The 16,134-nt window shown below is 33.8% G+C and overlaps 1 protein-coding gene across 15 annotated transcripts in view; it reads left to right on the top strand.

The window, feature by feature from the left end:
- The window catches only part of LRRFIP2 (LRR binding FLII interacting protein 2), a 58,162-nt gene that overhangs the window by 22,460 nt on the left and 19,568 nt on the right, over window positions 1–16,134 (top strand). For 6 of the 15 annotated variants that reach the window (XM_054059640.1, XM_054059637.1, XM_054059639.1 and 3 more), the window contains exons 5-13: window positions 2,559–2,612; window positions 4,204–4,269; window positions 7,198–7,263; window positions 8,677–8,751; window positions 9,491–9,538; window positions 9,621–9,665; window positions 11,128–11,175; window positions 11,274–11,327; window positions 13,705–13,812. The exons of 4 other annotated variants lie outside the window; for them this stretch is intronic. In XM_054059640.1, the coding sequence (XP_053915615.1) occupies window positions 2,559–2,612; window positions 4,204–4,269; window positions 7,198–7,263; window positions 8,677–8,751; window positions 9,491–9,538; window positions 9,621–9,665; window positions 11,128–11,175; window positions 11,274–11,327; window positions 13,705–13,812 (564 nt within the window). Of the gene's footprint in view, window positions 1–2,558; window positions 2,613–4,203; window positions 4,270–6,196; window positions 6,239–7,197; window positions 7,264–8,676; window positions 8,752–9,490; window positions 9,539–9,620; window positions 9,666–11,127; window positions 11,176–11,273; window positions 11,328–13,704; window positions 13,813–16,134 lie in introns of all 15 variants that reach the window. 5 more of the 15 variants (XM_054059641.1, XM_054059653.1, XM_054059652.1 and 2 more) reach the window with 4 other exon arrangements.

Genomic DNA, 16,134 nt, shown 5'->3' with positions numbered 1-16,134 from the left:
TTTGTTTCTACTGTATGCTGGCTTAAATTCATGAATCTATTTAAAATTAAATTATGTTAGTTTCAATCTAGGTAAACATCTCTTCAACAGAAAATGCTTTTATTTTGGTTATTTCTGGTGTTTGGGTGTTTTACTTTTTTTTTCTTAGCAGATTTGCATTTATTCATTTCCTCCTTGAGTAACATGGCAAATGCTAGTATTTTCACTGATGATTAAGTCACTTTTAAGACTTACAAAAACTATTTATAAAAGATATAAAAAAAAAAAAAAAAAAGAGCCCGCCCTCCAAGCTCCCCATGCATCACTTGCATGCTTTTACCCCTTGCTTTCAATTGATTAATAATGACAAAATATTTGATTATTCATTTCTTTGGATTAAATCCACCAAGTAGGAAGCAGTAGAGGGAGTTGAGTTACAACCTGAGAAAGCTGCTGTTGAATTTATAGTAATTTAGTGTAATGTTTCTTTAGAGGGTTCCTTTTGCCAACTTCATGTGCCTCTTAAAAAGGCATATGGGAGATTAATTTCCTTTTATGTCTTTGAAGTGTTCACTGTGTGAATGTTTTGAATGAAGAAGATACAAGTAATGTATGACAACACTAACCATATTTTCATATAGTTATAACTATCATGACAGTTAATCAGCAGTTCTGAAGAAATGTCATTAGGATTTTATTTACAAAAATTGTGCTGACTTTATGTTGCTCATTCTCATGTCACTTACAAAGAATAACGTAGGTTTCTGTTATCTCTTGGTGGAATGCACGTTTGAATGTTTGGGTTTTTTTCTGCTACAGAGCAAAGGTTTCCAACCTGTGGAACGCAGATTGCATTTGTGAGCAATCACACTTTGAAATTAATGCCACTCAATTGAGTGCCACCTTCTTTTTGCACTCATAAGAGGCAGATGTGCACTCCTTTCCTGCATCAGGAGACCTAACCTCTGTATTAGATAAAGCACATATTTCAAACTTAAATTCTTACAAATTAAGCTTGATAGCTACCAGGAGCGGTTACCTGTTTGCAGTATGTACTATAGTACTCTATCCTTTGACCGGAATATGCTGAACTCTTAGCACGGACTTTCTATTTTCTGGTTGTATGTCAGGAAAAGACTTGTTACCCTAAGTAAATTACCTACAGAAATGTACAGAACATTGTATCAGGAGCTGAAGTTTTGCATTATAGGAGCATATTATTAGCTGTGCTGTTTTACAGGCAATTAGGAAGAATCTTCTTTAAAATAGCAAGCTGTCTGCTTGCAAGCTGCAAATATTATTAACAGATGTTTGTCCATTTAGACCGCAGACACAAAATATATTTAAAATTGGTGGTGATCTGACTATAAAGTGTTGAAAAGTTATATAGCATAAATGTTCATTTAAACCTCAAAGTAGACACTAAAGAGAGGAAGACTGAAAAATCATTATGAAAAGAACCTCTTCCTCTATTCTTCCACCCCTCCACCCTGCCTCTGGGAAATTTTCTTGCAGAATATTAACTCCGTGTCTTGAATAGTCACAAAATAATGTTAAATGTGTTAATGTATACATTGATAATGCAAAAAATAACCACGTGACCATAAGCAATATGAAAGCCACCTTTAGACTTTATTCATCTATAGTTTAAAATCTTCAGAATAGTTTAATATATTGAAAACTAGTAAGTGAATCGTTTCAGGGAGGATTCCTAGTTTTAGAGCCCTATTGTAGCCTTCAAATGGGATTGTTTAAAATTAAGCTTATTCTTAATGTGCTTACCTACTGAAAATTTGAGAAGCTTATGGCATGTGAAACATTTTAATGTTTAATTATAAATGAATTGTATTTTTGTCTTGCTTCATCTCCACATATTCCTTTGTGTAAGCCCAAATGAGTATTCTCTGATCGTTCAGCAGAACAAAAGGTATGAAGGTGCCTTAGCTGGTTGTCCTCCCCCAAATTTTATAAGTGGTGTTAATTATTTTCACTGTTATTGTAGAGGAGAGCTACTTTTTGAACTTATAATTGATGAATGTGCTTAAGAAGCTTTGATCCTATAATAGAGGAGAAAATCTGAAATATGTATGAGGAAACTGAGAATGAGCATCTCTATTAAAGCTAAAATAACTTTGTAAAATGTTCATAATCTGACTGTAGTATTTATAATTTTTCTAAATTTCTTACTATTACAAGTTCTAATATAATTCTGTAAATCTTTTAATTATTTTGTTTTTACCTTAATTGCTTAACTTGAAAAAAATCTTGTACTTCTTTTCTTCTTTTCTGCATTGATGAGAGTAATCAGAGGAAAGATTGACTAATGAACACTAATTATACATTATATTAACCCTCCTTATTTACATCTTCTAATGTAGTGTATTGGCATACTTACCCAAATCAGGTGAAATGACAGTTCTTTGGACTTGAATTACTTTGCTTGCTACAATGGAATATTCTAAAGGATACATAGCATTAAAAGTGCTAACAGCGTGTTGCTCACCTTTGCTTGCTTTTGTTTTGTCATCTTTTTCTTTTTTTTTCTCCTATGGAGTAACTTTGCATTTCTTCTTTCTCAGGAAGATTCAGAGAGGGCCAGGTATTCTCACCGGTCCAGTCGGCATTCATATTTGGTTTGTGTTCAAGCTGTATACTTTCCTTTTCTGTGGCCTTTAGTTCCATTTTCTTAGGGAGTGGATAATACTTTGAGTCTTCCAAGCATTAGAAGTTTTAGAATCAGTATTTTAAGTCACAGGTAATATTAAAGTTCATCTGGTATCTTATATCCATCCGTGTCAGCAAGGTAGTTTATTTTTACGTATTTCAGTCTTGCATTTAAAAGCTGTCTGAGTTGTCACGTTTTAATTCTTTGACTGTTTTTACTGTAAATACCTCATGCTTTTTTCCTCTTCTAGATATAATTATTTACAGTGTATTTTCGATGCCAAAAATAATTGAGCATGTGTTTGGAAACTCTTTGGAAATATATATTGTTAAAAACCCAATTATTTCAAATAACATATATTTCATCACAAGTCTTAAGTATCATCTTCTGGTGTTATTCCAGTCTAATATGATTTTTTTCTTTTTTAAAAAGCTGACTAATTGTACTCATTTAGGCTTCAGATATTTCCAGCTAGTAAGAATTAATTGACTTGTCTTGAAACGGTGGATTATAAAGATTCCTCTAAGTTGTCAATTGTCTTGTGATTGGTACTGCAAATGGCCTAGTTTAAGTAAGTCTAATGGGAAAAAAATACTTATTTGCCCTGTCTGCCTCAGAAATTCTGCAAACAGGTGAATATTTCTTCAATAAAGTAATTACTACTGCTGACTCAGTGTCATCCTGAATCCATTCTACTTAATGAAGATAAGTAATACTGATTTGTAGTCTGGGCTTTCATTCCAAGCTGATCCTGATAGTCATCTGCTCGCTGTTCTGACTCCTCTTGCACTTTAAATACTACTGTGTTTCTATAATATTTGTTGAAGAAAAGGTAGTAGTACCTTAGAATACAATAAAGTGTCCCAAAGACTGCTAGTAGAACTAGTTATTGTTTTGTGTAGGCTCTCTTATATTATCTTTAAGTCATATATGGTGCTAAAGAATAGTTTTATTCAGGGTTGGTAGACGTTTTCCTGTTTTTAGTATTTCTGCCTAGAAATCAGCTTGCTATTGATTGGGATATATTGGCCAGGAGAGGGACAAATTACTAAAAATGGTTGATTTTGTTTATTTTGGAAGGTGGGCAAAGCCATTTTTTTTTGTGTGACTTCAAAAAAAAAAAAAAAATTGTTACTTGTGTGATGTCTTGCAAGTCCTGATGTTGAGTATCTCTGCAATCTGTCACAGCTCTTTTTACCAAATAAATTGTTTCAATCAGGTAATGTTGACTACTTTGCAATGTTTTACAGAAAAAGCAAGTAAAACCTGCTATGTGGCAACACTTAGAAACCTGTGAGCTGGTACAGGTTGGCTCAGGTCTGCTTTTTCTTGGTTAATGTACAAAATATGCTAAGATGTAGATTAAGGAAGCTGCCTTTGACTAAAGAAAGAGGGCTTGAACTCCGCAAATAACTGAGGTCATTTGAGAGGGGGAGGCTTGCCCAGAATTTTTGACTGCCTCTGTTTTTTTGTGTCTTTCACTGAAGATTAATAGTTGTCACTAAAGCTTTTTAGAATTATTTTGTATAATGGTATATTTCTACAATTTCCTTCTTAAGAGTTCTTTGGATGACAGTGGGTCTCACAGGAGCAGAGCAAGTACCTCCAGAAGGAGAGATCTTGTGGTGTGTAGCCTGGAATGAGCATGCTTTGATGTGTTCCTGTTGTAACTTTTTCTGTGTTTACTTACCAAAGCAGTAGTTTGTTGTAAGCATGCTTCTTAAAGAAAACAGTATTAATTGGACTGCTTCAATGACTGATGTAATCGAACACTTTGTGATAGCACTTTCTGTCTTGAAGATAACTTCAAGTTTGAAAGGAATTAGTCTCTCCAACTTCCTTCTAATGTCCGCTAAAAAGAAGTAAAATAAAGTGGCAACAGTTGTGCGTCAACCTTGATAGGTATAAAGATTTTGCTAAAAGTTATGGCAGGAAACCTTTTTTCTCAATTATGTTGTAATGCTAGCCCTGCAGTCAAGTCTGGAATACAAACAAATTTTACATATTCAGAAATGGGCATTTCTGTATATTTTGTGGTATTCCTAGTTTAGACAACTTAAATATTTGTTAGTAGACTGTGAAGATGTTAATGGTTAAGTAAAGGTATGAGTTGTTGTGATGATAATGATTATCTTAGTAATTTGTCTCCATTCTTTGATAGCAAAGTTGCTTACTGGTACCTAATAAATAAAGATAAAAACTTAAAAAAGCCCCCCCCCAAAAACAATGTAACTATTTACTTATTTTAAAACTGGTGCAGTGTCCTATAAGTCCTGTGTGGTAGTACTTTTAGCAACACAAAAAGGTACCATGTTTGGTAAATTACAGTAATAGTATCAAATTAATATTTAATACAGAGTGAATATTGGATATATTGGAATTATTGCGATAATATGAAAATAATGCTTATATTAATTCATAAACAAATATAGAATCTAAACCCAGAGAATTTGGGTGTTAATCTGATGTCTAGAAGGAATTTTCAGGCATATTAATAGACAAGAAGACATTTTTCTTGTAATCCTCTGAGCAGTTCTCATGTTGAAAATCACACTTAGTATATCATGTAATGTTCTCAGGCTTCAATTTCTCTTTTGGTTTTTAAGGAAGTTTAAGATGATACTAAGTAATTTTGGATTATACATGACCTACATTTAGAATAGCTAAGTTATACCTGTGAAATTCTAAACAAATGGGGGGAGAATGTTTGCTTTGAAAATTTGTTTGCTGTGTTAAAAACAACAATAAATGCATAAACTCCACAAATTTTCCTATTGTTGAGTGACAAGAAACATAGTAACACTGGCTAAGCTATTATTCCAAAGATGTTTTCATAACTATTTTTAAGAGTTGCCAAATCTGGTAGACCAGCAGTCTCTACACACAGGTGGCCCTGCCATTCCTCCTTTTTCACACACCTGCTTCTTCTTAAAACGCCTTTATCCCTACCTTTCCCCACCCTTGATTCTTCCCCTGATCCCAAGACGTTGTTCCCTGGCATCTCATTGTGTCTTCTGTGTCCTGTGGGCAGCAACCTCCTTCAGCCTGTAAGGTGCCCTAGGGAGCCCCCACATCAGTGATAGGTTTCTCACCTCGGCAGTGGGGCTGACTGATGGTCCCTTGGGCTCCTTTGCCTGTGTGGAGACGAGCCTTTTATCATATAACCTAACAAATACTGTCTCGTTTCAATACAATCTTACCATATGAGACTTTGCTTAATGATTTAAAACTCTCTTCCCCAAAACCACATGAAATATTTCACATAACCTACTGCTGTTCAAAATTATCTCACTTCTCAGAAGTGGGGATGCTGGTGGGGAAAAGAAACCGCATAGTTTTTATTAAAAAGTCTTAGATTGCTCTTTAGATTGCATAAATGGCATTCTTTCATCTATAAATTTTCATAATTAATAGAATATGTTTTCTTGTAATTTCTTTTTAAGTCTTTTTAGTAATTCTTTGGGGAAATGTAGCAATTTTGGAAAAACTGTGACAAAAGAGCAGTTCTTTTTTTTAGTTTCCTGATTTTAGTTTCATTTTCTTTTACTCCAGTATGACAGCTCTAAGGATAGATCTACAAGATACTCAGCCCCTGTATGTTAACACTTTGCATGTCTTTGAGTGAAGACTGCTTTTGTGCTTTGTTTTTAAGGTGTAATGACATTAACTTGCTACTTTAAATTATTAATACAAAAAAAGTTTACATTTGTACTATCATACTTTCAGGCCTAGAATAGCAGCATGATTCTAACACTTCCCATAGAATGCATTTATAAACTTTCTCTTGGAGAAAAATCTGTTGAAGTCATATATTACAGACAGCTACTTTACTGTAAGCATTTTTTAGTATTTATCTGTTATCTCTAAACAGAGTGGTGAAGTGACATACATAGATTACATTTGGAAGACGGACTTCTTTTTCCAGAAGTGTGTGTATGCGTGCACTTGTGTTCTTTTCCATACAGGAACATTAACTTTATTTAATGGAAAATAATTTCAGTCCTGAGAAAAAGCAGGTGTTTTGTATACCTGCACTTAAAAACTTCCTTCTTACTGTTGTGAACTGAAAGTAACATGCGTCACATTCTCATTGGTATGACACCAAGTAAGACGTGTGTGTTTCCTTAAGCAAAGAAAAGTACCAAGTACCACTAAAAGGAATATGCAAGCAGCTTAAAAAACTGAATTTGTTTAAACAGCAGTGTTATCTAAATTAGCTGTAGATAGGCAAACATAATGTAGTGCTTGAAATAGTCTGTAATGTTAAGCTTTTTTAGTTTATTTATTGATTTTATATTTATTTGCAAAATGTGAACATTGGCTTAAGCCAAGTCTGTGTTGATCGAAGATAAAGTTGATTATAGTTTCACTTGTCAGTTTTATTACACAGCAATAGGAGTATGGCTCATTTTTCTAATAATGTAGTTGGAATGTTCTGTGGTATGTTGCTTGTAGGGGACAAACATCTTAAATCCTTATATTTGACTTATTTATACTTTGAGATTGAAGATGCTGTTACATAGTGGTATTAATTTTCTAAATTTTATCCTTAGACTTATGCTTACACTGAATCTCGTAGTTCAAAGAAGAAAGCTGCTTATTCTCATAAAGACTTATTGGTTAGTTTTCTACTATAAATATTTATTATGAATATACTAACTGTGTATATACTAACTGTGTAGAGTTACCTACTAATACAGTTATGGATAAATTTTTTAGCTTGCTGACATGTGCATAAATGTTTTCAGGAAAAAGAAACTTCTAGTATTTGACCAAATTCTGACCAAAAGTTGAGTGATTGAAGCTGTGCTTGTGGCAGTGGAATCCCTTGAATGGAACCAGCTGAATAGAATTCATGTAGGAGTCTCAGAAATAAGTAAAAGTGGCACTTCTCGGCATTAAAATTTATTTAGTCAGGATAGAGATGTGTGTTCTATTATTTATATTTTCTCCTCTGTCAGTTAGGTATATTTTAAATGTAGATGTAAAGCATATTGAATTTATTGTAAACATTGATATTAACCCAGTGAACTGTTCAGAAAAGCATGTGGGTTATTTTGACCTTCCAAAAACTATTCTAAGAAGTTTAGTGTGTAACACGTGAATACATTGCCAAGAAATTAAATATTTTTGAAGTAATTTTTTCAGAGGGTTTTGGCACTGATGAAAGAGAAGCTGTGTCAAGGGCTGGGGGAGTTAGAGCATGGCTGAAATAATTTTTTGCTATGATGATAATTGTTTATATTACAGCATTTCTCTTTGCACTTTTGAGGTGGTATTTTCCTTCTCTCTTAGTCCTTAAATAAAGAAGTAATAGCTTTCTACTTCCTATGGCCTTTTGAGATAGGAAGCACTACTTTTTGCCACATCTTCATCTCTGTTTTTCCTTCTTTATACATGTATATCTAATTTTTTCCTCACCTATGTGTATATATGTATTCTGTGTAGGAAGTGACAAAAAACAGCAGAAGTGAGCCATAGTGTAATTGCTAGGCTTTCAGCGTGCGCAGTGATTGTAGAAGAACAGGAGTAGGGTACAGACTAATGCTAATCACATTAACATCCATCACCTGTTGAATTCTTAAGATTGTCCATTCTTCTCTCTCATCAAATGCTCTGATTGAGGATGCCATCTAATGGGGGAAAAGAATAAGACAAATTTTTGTAATAATTGTTAGCAAGTGTTGGCAAATATGTTTTTCATGTATTCCACGATGCACTTGTTAAGATTTAGATAAACTTTTCAGGGGGTTCTTATTTGCTAAAGAGAAAACCCAAAACTATGCACTCCTTTAGTTGGGCAGGACTTTAAAATACAGTTAATGCTGATATACAAAGTGCATAAATACGTTTAGGGTTTTTTAGCTCTTTGCTTGCTTTGGAAAGTTATGTGGATTTTGAGTTAACGACAGGGAAAAATTTTACAGTGTTCTGTACAAGTAATAAGTTTGGGAACGTTTGGGCAATGTTGAGATAGAATAAGATCTGCAGATGCAACCTCTGTTTTCTCTTTTTCTTTTTTCCCCCCACAGAGTGGAATTTACTATGATCAAAGAAATTATAGCAGCCTTAGATATAGTAAACCAGTTCCTTCCTACCATACTCGGGTCTGTCTCCTCTTCCTATGTTCATTTTCTAATGTTTTTAAAATACATATGTTTGGTTTTCCTTACTTATGCTGTAAGAAGAAAACCTCTTTTTCTTATCTTCTGTAACACTGCAAATTATTACAGCTAATAATAATTACAATTGTATTTCTTGCTTTTAAGATTTGCCTTTTATAAAATGAATGGATAACATGCAAGTTATTTTGTTCTGTATACATTTTAAATTTAAAATACCTTCTGTTTCACAGTTGCTGTATGATGTAAAGAAAACAACCAGCAGCTGTGACACTTGCTTTTACAAGTCCTGTTTTTAAAAAACAACTACAAAGACATTTGCACTAAATGTGCTACTTTGTCCGACAGTGATTTAAATGACAAATCAGTGGTTTGACAGGAGGTGGGTAGCATCTTGCAGTAAATGCAGCTACTGTTGTGGTCCAGTTTAAATAAGTAGCTAGAGAATACTGATGTCTTCTGAAAACTACTTTATTGCTTATTCTTTTCTACAAATCTTCTGATAAAAATACTAGATTGCTTTAATGGTTTGAATTATGATTTCAAAGATAATGGGTTCTCTTGGAATATTTAGCCACACCTTTTTTAAAGTTCTTTTCTATTATAGATGTAAAATTTAGTATATCAATCTCATAGAATTTCTGGGGAATATAAAGCAGTAGATTAAGAAATTTAATGTATGCAGAAAAAGTGTTTCTGACTTTCTCTATTCCTCACACTACAGTCATCATCTCTATACAGTGATCCAGTGGCAACAGCTAGGAGTTACAGGGTTAGTACAAAGAATATTATCTTGCTTATCTTTAGATATTTGAAGGGCCCTCAGAAATATAAAATTACACTTTTCTTCATAGGTATCTCCTTCTGTAAACACTGGTTTGATAAGAAGTATCAGTTTGGTTCGTAAGCACCATTTGCATGGTTGCCTTAAAATTTGTATTGTATGGCCATGAGGCTTGACAGTATTACATGCGCATTCTTTTCATGTTTTTAAATAAAACTGCAGCTTGTGTGTGTGGTTTTGTGGAGGCATTCAGTTTAACGTTTTTAATGTTGTTAACTGCCTCTTTAAAGTATTTAGCAGTAGCTGTTTTACTGATCTTTTTACAGACAAGCATAAAGTTCGTGAATACATCAGTGATGATCACCACTGGGGTTAGAACAAGTTAATCTGAGCATACAAAATAACAACTGCATGTGTATACTAAAAATAGTATTTTAAAAAGTTGAGCTCTGCGTTTGTAATATCCTGACAGTGAGTTTTCCCATTCAGAAACTTGTATACTATGTACTTTTAAATACTTTCAAATAAGATGTCATGTTTAAATTTAATAATCATACAACAATGTAATAGGATGATACCTAATTTATATCTTTACCAAATGAGAGCTAACTAGAAGTGACATAAGAATGGCTAAGAAAACTGTACAGAATTTTTTTATCTTTCAAGCAATGCACGTGCATGAAACTTTATGCCTTTTGCTACTACAGTAGTTCAAATCCAACTCATACGGCCATTTAGGGAAGTGCTAAACCCATGCAGCAAATCATGAAGTGTTCTTACGTAGTATTTTTATGTAGTTAGTGAGGTCTTGTTCTGTGCTTAGGTTGCAGACAGAGGTGATCTGTGTTTTTGTGCATACTCTCAAGGAAACATTTGAATATCCAGTTGGAGAACGAGACCATAATGACTGCTATCACATACATCTAGCTATCTAGCATACATACATATAATTCTAATTTCTTCTAGAAATCCCCTCAGGTAGGGGGAAAGCAGCATGAGACTAACTCTTTTTTAACTTGTGTTGCCCAGAGCTGCTTTTGTTATCCACTGCATAAATAGATTTCAGCCGTGCACCTTAGAATCATAGAATTATTCAGGTTGGAAAAGACCTTTAATATCATAGAGTCCAACTATGACATGTCCTCCTTAAAGAAAATATGCATGGGTGAGCACAAAATAAAACTGTCAAGTATACAATATTGTTTCTGTTCCCAAGGTGGATTAAAACTTCTGAAGGCTTCAGACAGTGAAAACAAAACTGCAATTCAAATATATAAATTAATATTCTTCTGAAAATAGTTAAGATTCTTTTAAAAAAAAAAAAAACTGTTTGCCTGTTTTTGAAAGAAATACTTAGATTTATGTTTGGAAACAGACATCCCCAATAGTAGGAGTAAATGCTGCAGGAAATTTTTAAAAATTATTCAGCCTTTCAAAAAGTATAATGTTAACTCAAAAATGCATAGATGGTGTAAGATAAGAGTACATTACGCTATGTGAGAATTACAGTATATAGGAATGTGGCATAATCATTTCTGAGACTGAATATAAATGGTATTTCATTCCCTCTTTCTCAGGCATCTTTGTGTGGTGATGGATTACATAGCTCATATAGTTCTCGCACTGTAAGTGGAATAGGCTTTTGGTTGTTTCTGTCATTATCTTTGTTTTCTGGAGACAATCTATGAAAATTGTGAAAATTTCCTTCATAACTTTTCTTCAGCCATCTGAATACAGTTATTCTTCAAGAGCAAGCTCAGTTCGGAGTAGTCCTGTGGTGAGCGTTTCTCTCGCATGATTTGCTGAATGCTATGACACTAACGCACAATGATTGAGTATTTACACTGGGGATTATTTTACTGACCAACACACAGACTGGCTTTTTCAATTCCACATTAAAAAAATTTAATTTGTTAGAGGCATAATTTTCAGCAAGATTTAAAATTTTATCAGGAAGACAGTAAAGTGTAGAAGCAACAAGGAATTTGCATTCTTAAATGTCTTTTAAATGTTTGTTATGAATATAACTGGAAGCAATTGGAAACTGGAGTATAGTGCGTTGTTGGAATTATCAATTTATGTGAAAACTGGGCAGGCACAATACACTGTCGCTGTAGTGTGAAAAAGTTTTTTCAGGAAGAGGACTAATGCAAACCTTGTATCACACAGTAAGAGGTTAGCTGGCTTATTTGTATGGTGACCAGTATTCAAAACTGAGGAAAGTTTGTTCCTGGATCTGTGTTGTGTTAAAAGGGTTTTCCATGCTGAAAGTGATTTTGAATAGTTCTACCCTGTTTCTGCTGCAGAACTGTCTTAGTTTCATTGATACAGCTGCTCATCTGTCATGCTACACAAAAAAGTAGATCAGCCTTCTGGTATAGCTTAAATTGAAATGTTCTGTGCTGTTTTAATTTTTCGCGTACTCTTAACAATTATACAGATTTTTCAGAGACTGCATGTTTTTAGCCGCAGAAGTTGTCAATTTTTGAGGGTATAGGAAAAAGGGTATTTTGCTGTTGCTTTATGAAGCTCTAAAACCCAAGAGGTGCTAGCATCCAACTCTAAAGTCTGAACTGTGAAAATGCTTCTTGTCTCCTTAGTTTCTCTTAACATTAGGATTCATTTCTTAAAAGTATATATTCTAAACATATAAAGGAATATATATATTATATGTCAGATCTCAGTATGTATATGTGATGCCAATAATGTTAAGGTAGCATTCACTCACACTAGTGAATGTTTAATAGAATTCAAAGTATTTGTTTTGTGAAATAATTCTGAAAAGGCTATTTGTGATTTTCATTTTCTACTGTTTCTATGGATAATAGTTTGGTTTCATTCTGGGTAATGCATTGGAAGTCAGCTCAATATTCATTGGAAATAGAAAGAAAAAGTAGAAGGGAAGATGGAAACAGTAGAAAACACTGGTGAAAAATTGTATGGTGCGTTTCCATCTTAAACTATGTCAGTTCTGATAAACCCATTGAGAAAGGTATTGGAAGTGCAAAACGTATAGGAGAAGGAACAGTAAGGTTTATCAGACACAGGCTTTTCAGCAGCAAGGATAAGCTGGTTTTGAATGATAGCCCTTAAGTTGTTTGTTGTTTTACTGTAAGTGTAATTCATGTAAGCAGAATTCTGTTCAGCATTTTTATACTTTGTGAAACGCAAGTTGAATAAGAAAGTTTAGCCAACTTTCTGATTATGTATAAGAAATTAAGATAGGATTTTAAATGTAGATATAGCTGGAAAACTCTTTGTCAGAGAAATAGAACATAACTAAGCAGTGACAAAAAAATATGAATTTTGTAGTCCTGAGCATGCATAATCTGAGACAGGCGTTCATCAGCAAGCTGTTCTATATGTAACTGGTCACATTTGCATAAAAACCATTTTGCTGTCTTTTAATTGCAATAAACTGAGGCTACATCATCAATACCTCAAGTAGAAAGAAATTAAGATTTTTTTTTTTAATGGTGGAAATGGGATAAAGATATGTTTTTAAACTCGTCAGGTAAAGATTTTTCTTCTATGTAACCACTTTAAATATAACATTCACAATAACTTTCAGCCTTTTGAAGTAGAATGTTATCAATATGACACTTCTAATAAGCCTACTCTTCTCACTAAATACGATGTGTAACATGCATAATGTTTTCTCAGTTAAATATTCCACTTCTATTTATCGACTTCTGGTTAGATAACCTGTTTTTATGAACTACAAACTCTTTTTAAAAAAAAGGTAATTTTTGTGGCTTGTGTTTGACATGGTATGTTAGTACTAAATACTTTTCTATCTCTGTATTTTTTTCTGTCACTCCAAGTGAGGAAGATCGATCAATAATAAATGTTTATTGAATTTAGTTTTAGGTACTCTATAAGAAAAAAATGTGTGACGAAAGTGTTCAAAACCAATGCATGTGCTGACTGAAGCATTCATATCAGTGTGTCATGTTTTATTCATGCAGATACTTAAAAAAATGGTAAAAATCTAGAAGAGCAAGATTTTTACAACTATCAAACTGTTAGCAAGAATAAATTGCAATAATGGAGATTTAAGTTAGGATTTCCTGTTTGTTATTTTCAAATAAACTTCTGTTCATTCTGTGGTATCATCTTCAGTTCTCTTTCACCCTTCTCCTTATCTTTTGAAGTCCTCTGATTTTTCTGATCAAAGTGAAACAGCTGCTGACTATTTCAGTCGTTCCAACCGCAGGGGAAGCATTGTTTCTGATGCAGACGATGTCCAAGGCTTGAATAGTGTGAGTGTAATGCTTGTTATACTGTGGTGAATGCAGCAAACTCACTAACCATCGATGTTTTTTCACACTCTGAAAGACCAAATACTGTAAAAGCATTCTGTTATTTAATAGCAAATAGGTCCGTTGAGGGGTTGAGGCCATTTTTTGTATTAAAAAAAAGTTAGAAGTCTGAATTTTTAAGAAGCATGCTGGTTTATGTGTTTTAAAGAACATTTTGCCTGTTGCTAGAAGCATATGACAAATATTAACACTTCGCATTTTTGTGTGTGATATGCATAAGCGTCTCTTAAATGTAAAATGTTGGGGTTTTGCTTCCAGAAATTAATCATTCCTTGTGTATTTTTTGAACACTACTCATTGGTTTAGTGACAAAAGAGTTAAATCTATGCTCTTGTTAGTGCATTTCACTCAGTGCTGGCTATGCTCTTACACTGAATCCCCTGTCAATAAAGCAATTTACTAGAAAATATGACTCTCTTCTTTTCCATCCCTTAGTCTGAACATTGTTTACAACAGACCTGGGTGCCTTTTCTTTATTGCTGCTGTGAGTTCGAGAAGCTCTTGTTACTTGCAGTCAAACCCTTTGTCTTTAGTAGTGGAAAAAACACAGAAATTTCTGTTCTTAAGCATGTCTTTGAAATAACTCAGCGTTGGCACATGCAGTAGGAGGAGAGGCTGAGAGATGTGGGCTTACTTTGTTTGGCAAAGAAGATGATACGTGCTGATTAGCAGCTTGCGACTGCTTGGGAGCCAAACTCCTCATACCTGTGCCAAGCAGTACAACAAGGGGCAGTAGCCTCACACTGCAGCTCAGGAGGTTCAGACCAGCCCCTGCAAGAAGCTCCAGGAGATTGGTGTTGCACTCTACCAGCTTACAGCAAGGCTGTAGAACCTCCCTCCTCAGGAGCTGATGAGACTTAGCTAGATAAAGCCACAGCTAACCTGGGCTGTTGGCAGCAGTTCTGCTCTGGAAGGGAGGGTGCACTAGGTGACTGCTAGAATACCCTTACAATCAACGTTCCTGTGATTCTGCGTTTAGATGATTTAATACGCTTATAGTGCTATGTAACTTGTAATAACGCACAATATATATCACCTGTGTATGCTCAAAACATGCAATAGACCAATCATTTATCCAGTTTAAAACTTAGTGCTTTTTTTCCTCTCTCTAATAAACCCACTTCCCTGAAATTTATGCTCTGCAAAAATAAAATGTGGAAGCTGAGTCTGAAAATGATGCTACCTTCTCAGTTGCTTTTATCATCATCATCATCATCCTTCTTATGTATTATTAGATTCCAAAGTTATATTTTTAAGTTATTTTAAATGGATACTTCAGATCAATCAGGTACTTAACATTGTTCTACCGTCACAGCAGTGACAAATAATTGCAGTTTACAATTTCAGTATGTCATTGCAGATGGTGAATTTGCCGTGAAAATGCAATTTGCTTCTGTAGAAACCATGATAGAAGGAATAAGAAAGATCTTATAAAGTAACATTTGTCTCTGCTGTGATTGCAGACTTCCAGATCTCTTGTTCCTGGGCTGGGAGAAGGAATAGGTGTTTTCAGACAAGCCATACATTGAGTATGGTATCTCAAATCTAAAATAACTGCTTTAGGAAAAATGTCAACATGTTAATGTCTTCATTAGATTCCACCAATTTTGGTTTATAGTAATGTAGAAAATACAGGAATCTACATTGTATGTTTGAAATATCAGATTTTCCTTAATAAGAAGGAGGTGGTAGGGGTGGTATTTTTTTTGTTTAGGTTTCAATACAGAAAATATGAATTGAAATTAATTTTTAGTAGCTGTTAATTAATACACTTTAGTTATGGACTTTTACCTGAATTGGTTTTGTCCTGATATAATTGCAGGTTTTACCAAAGAGACTGAAGGAACAAATGTTTTCTCTAATTACAAGGATAGTCATACTGGTGTCACTGATTGTCTGAAATGCATTTGCATGAACCTTCACGTTTGTTATGCCACCAAGTGTTGTAGTCACTACCCTGTTGAAATTTAAAATAGTGAAATGTGTTCTGTTGATCAGTGCTTTAATACTTAATTTAAAAACTGTTTTAGAGAAGTTTCTGGCTTTTTTCTTACAAGCATTCATTTATTTTACAATTGAGGTAAAAACTACTTTTCTGGGCTGAATATTTTTTCTTTCTCTTGATATACATTAATATTATGGAAATTATGTTTTTTTCATCTCTTTGGGTTTTGTTCTTAAATATTTTTTAGTATCTTTGAACAGAAGACAGTGATTCAGTAGTCTTTCATTGCAAAATTTGTATTGTGATCGCTTTCCCTT

The sequence above is a fragment of the Cuculus canorus genome, chromosome 2 (genome assembly GCF_017976375.1).
Source record: "Cuculus canorus isolate bCucCan1 chromosome 2, bCucCan1.pri, whole genome shotgun sequence".
NCBI lineage: Eukaryota > Metazoa > Chordata > Aves > Cuculiformes > Cuculidae > Cuculus > Cuculus canorus.
This window is presented reverse-complemented; position numbering and strand designations above follow the sequence as displayed.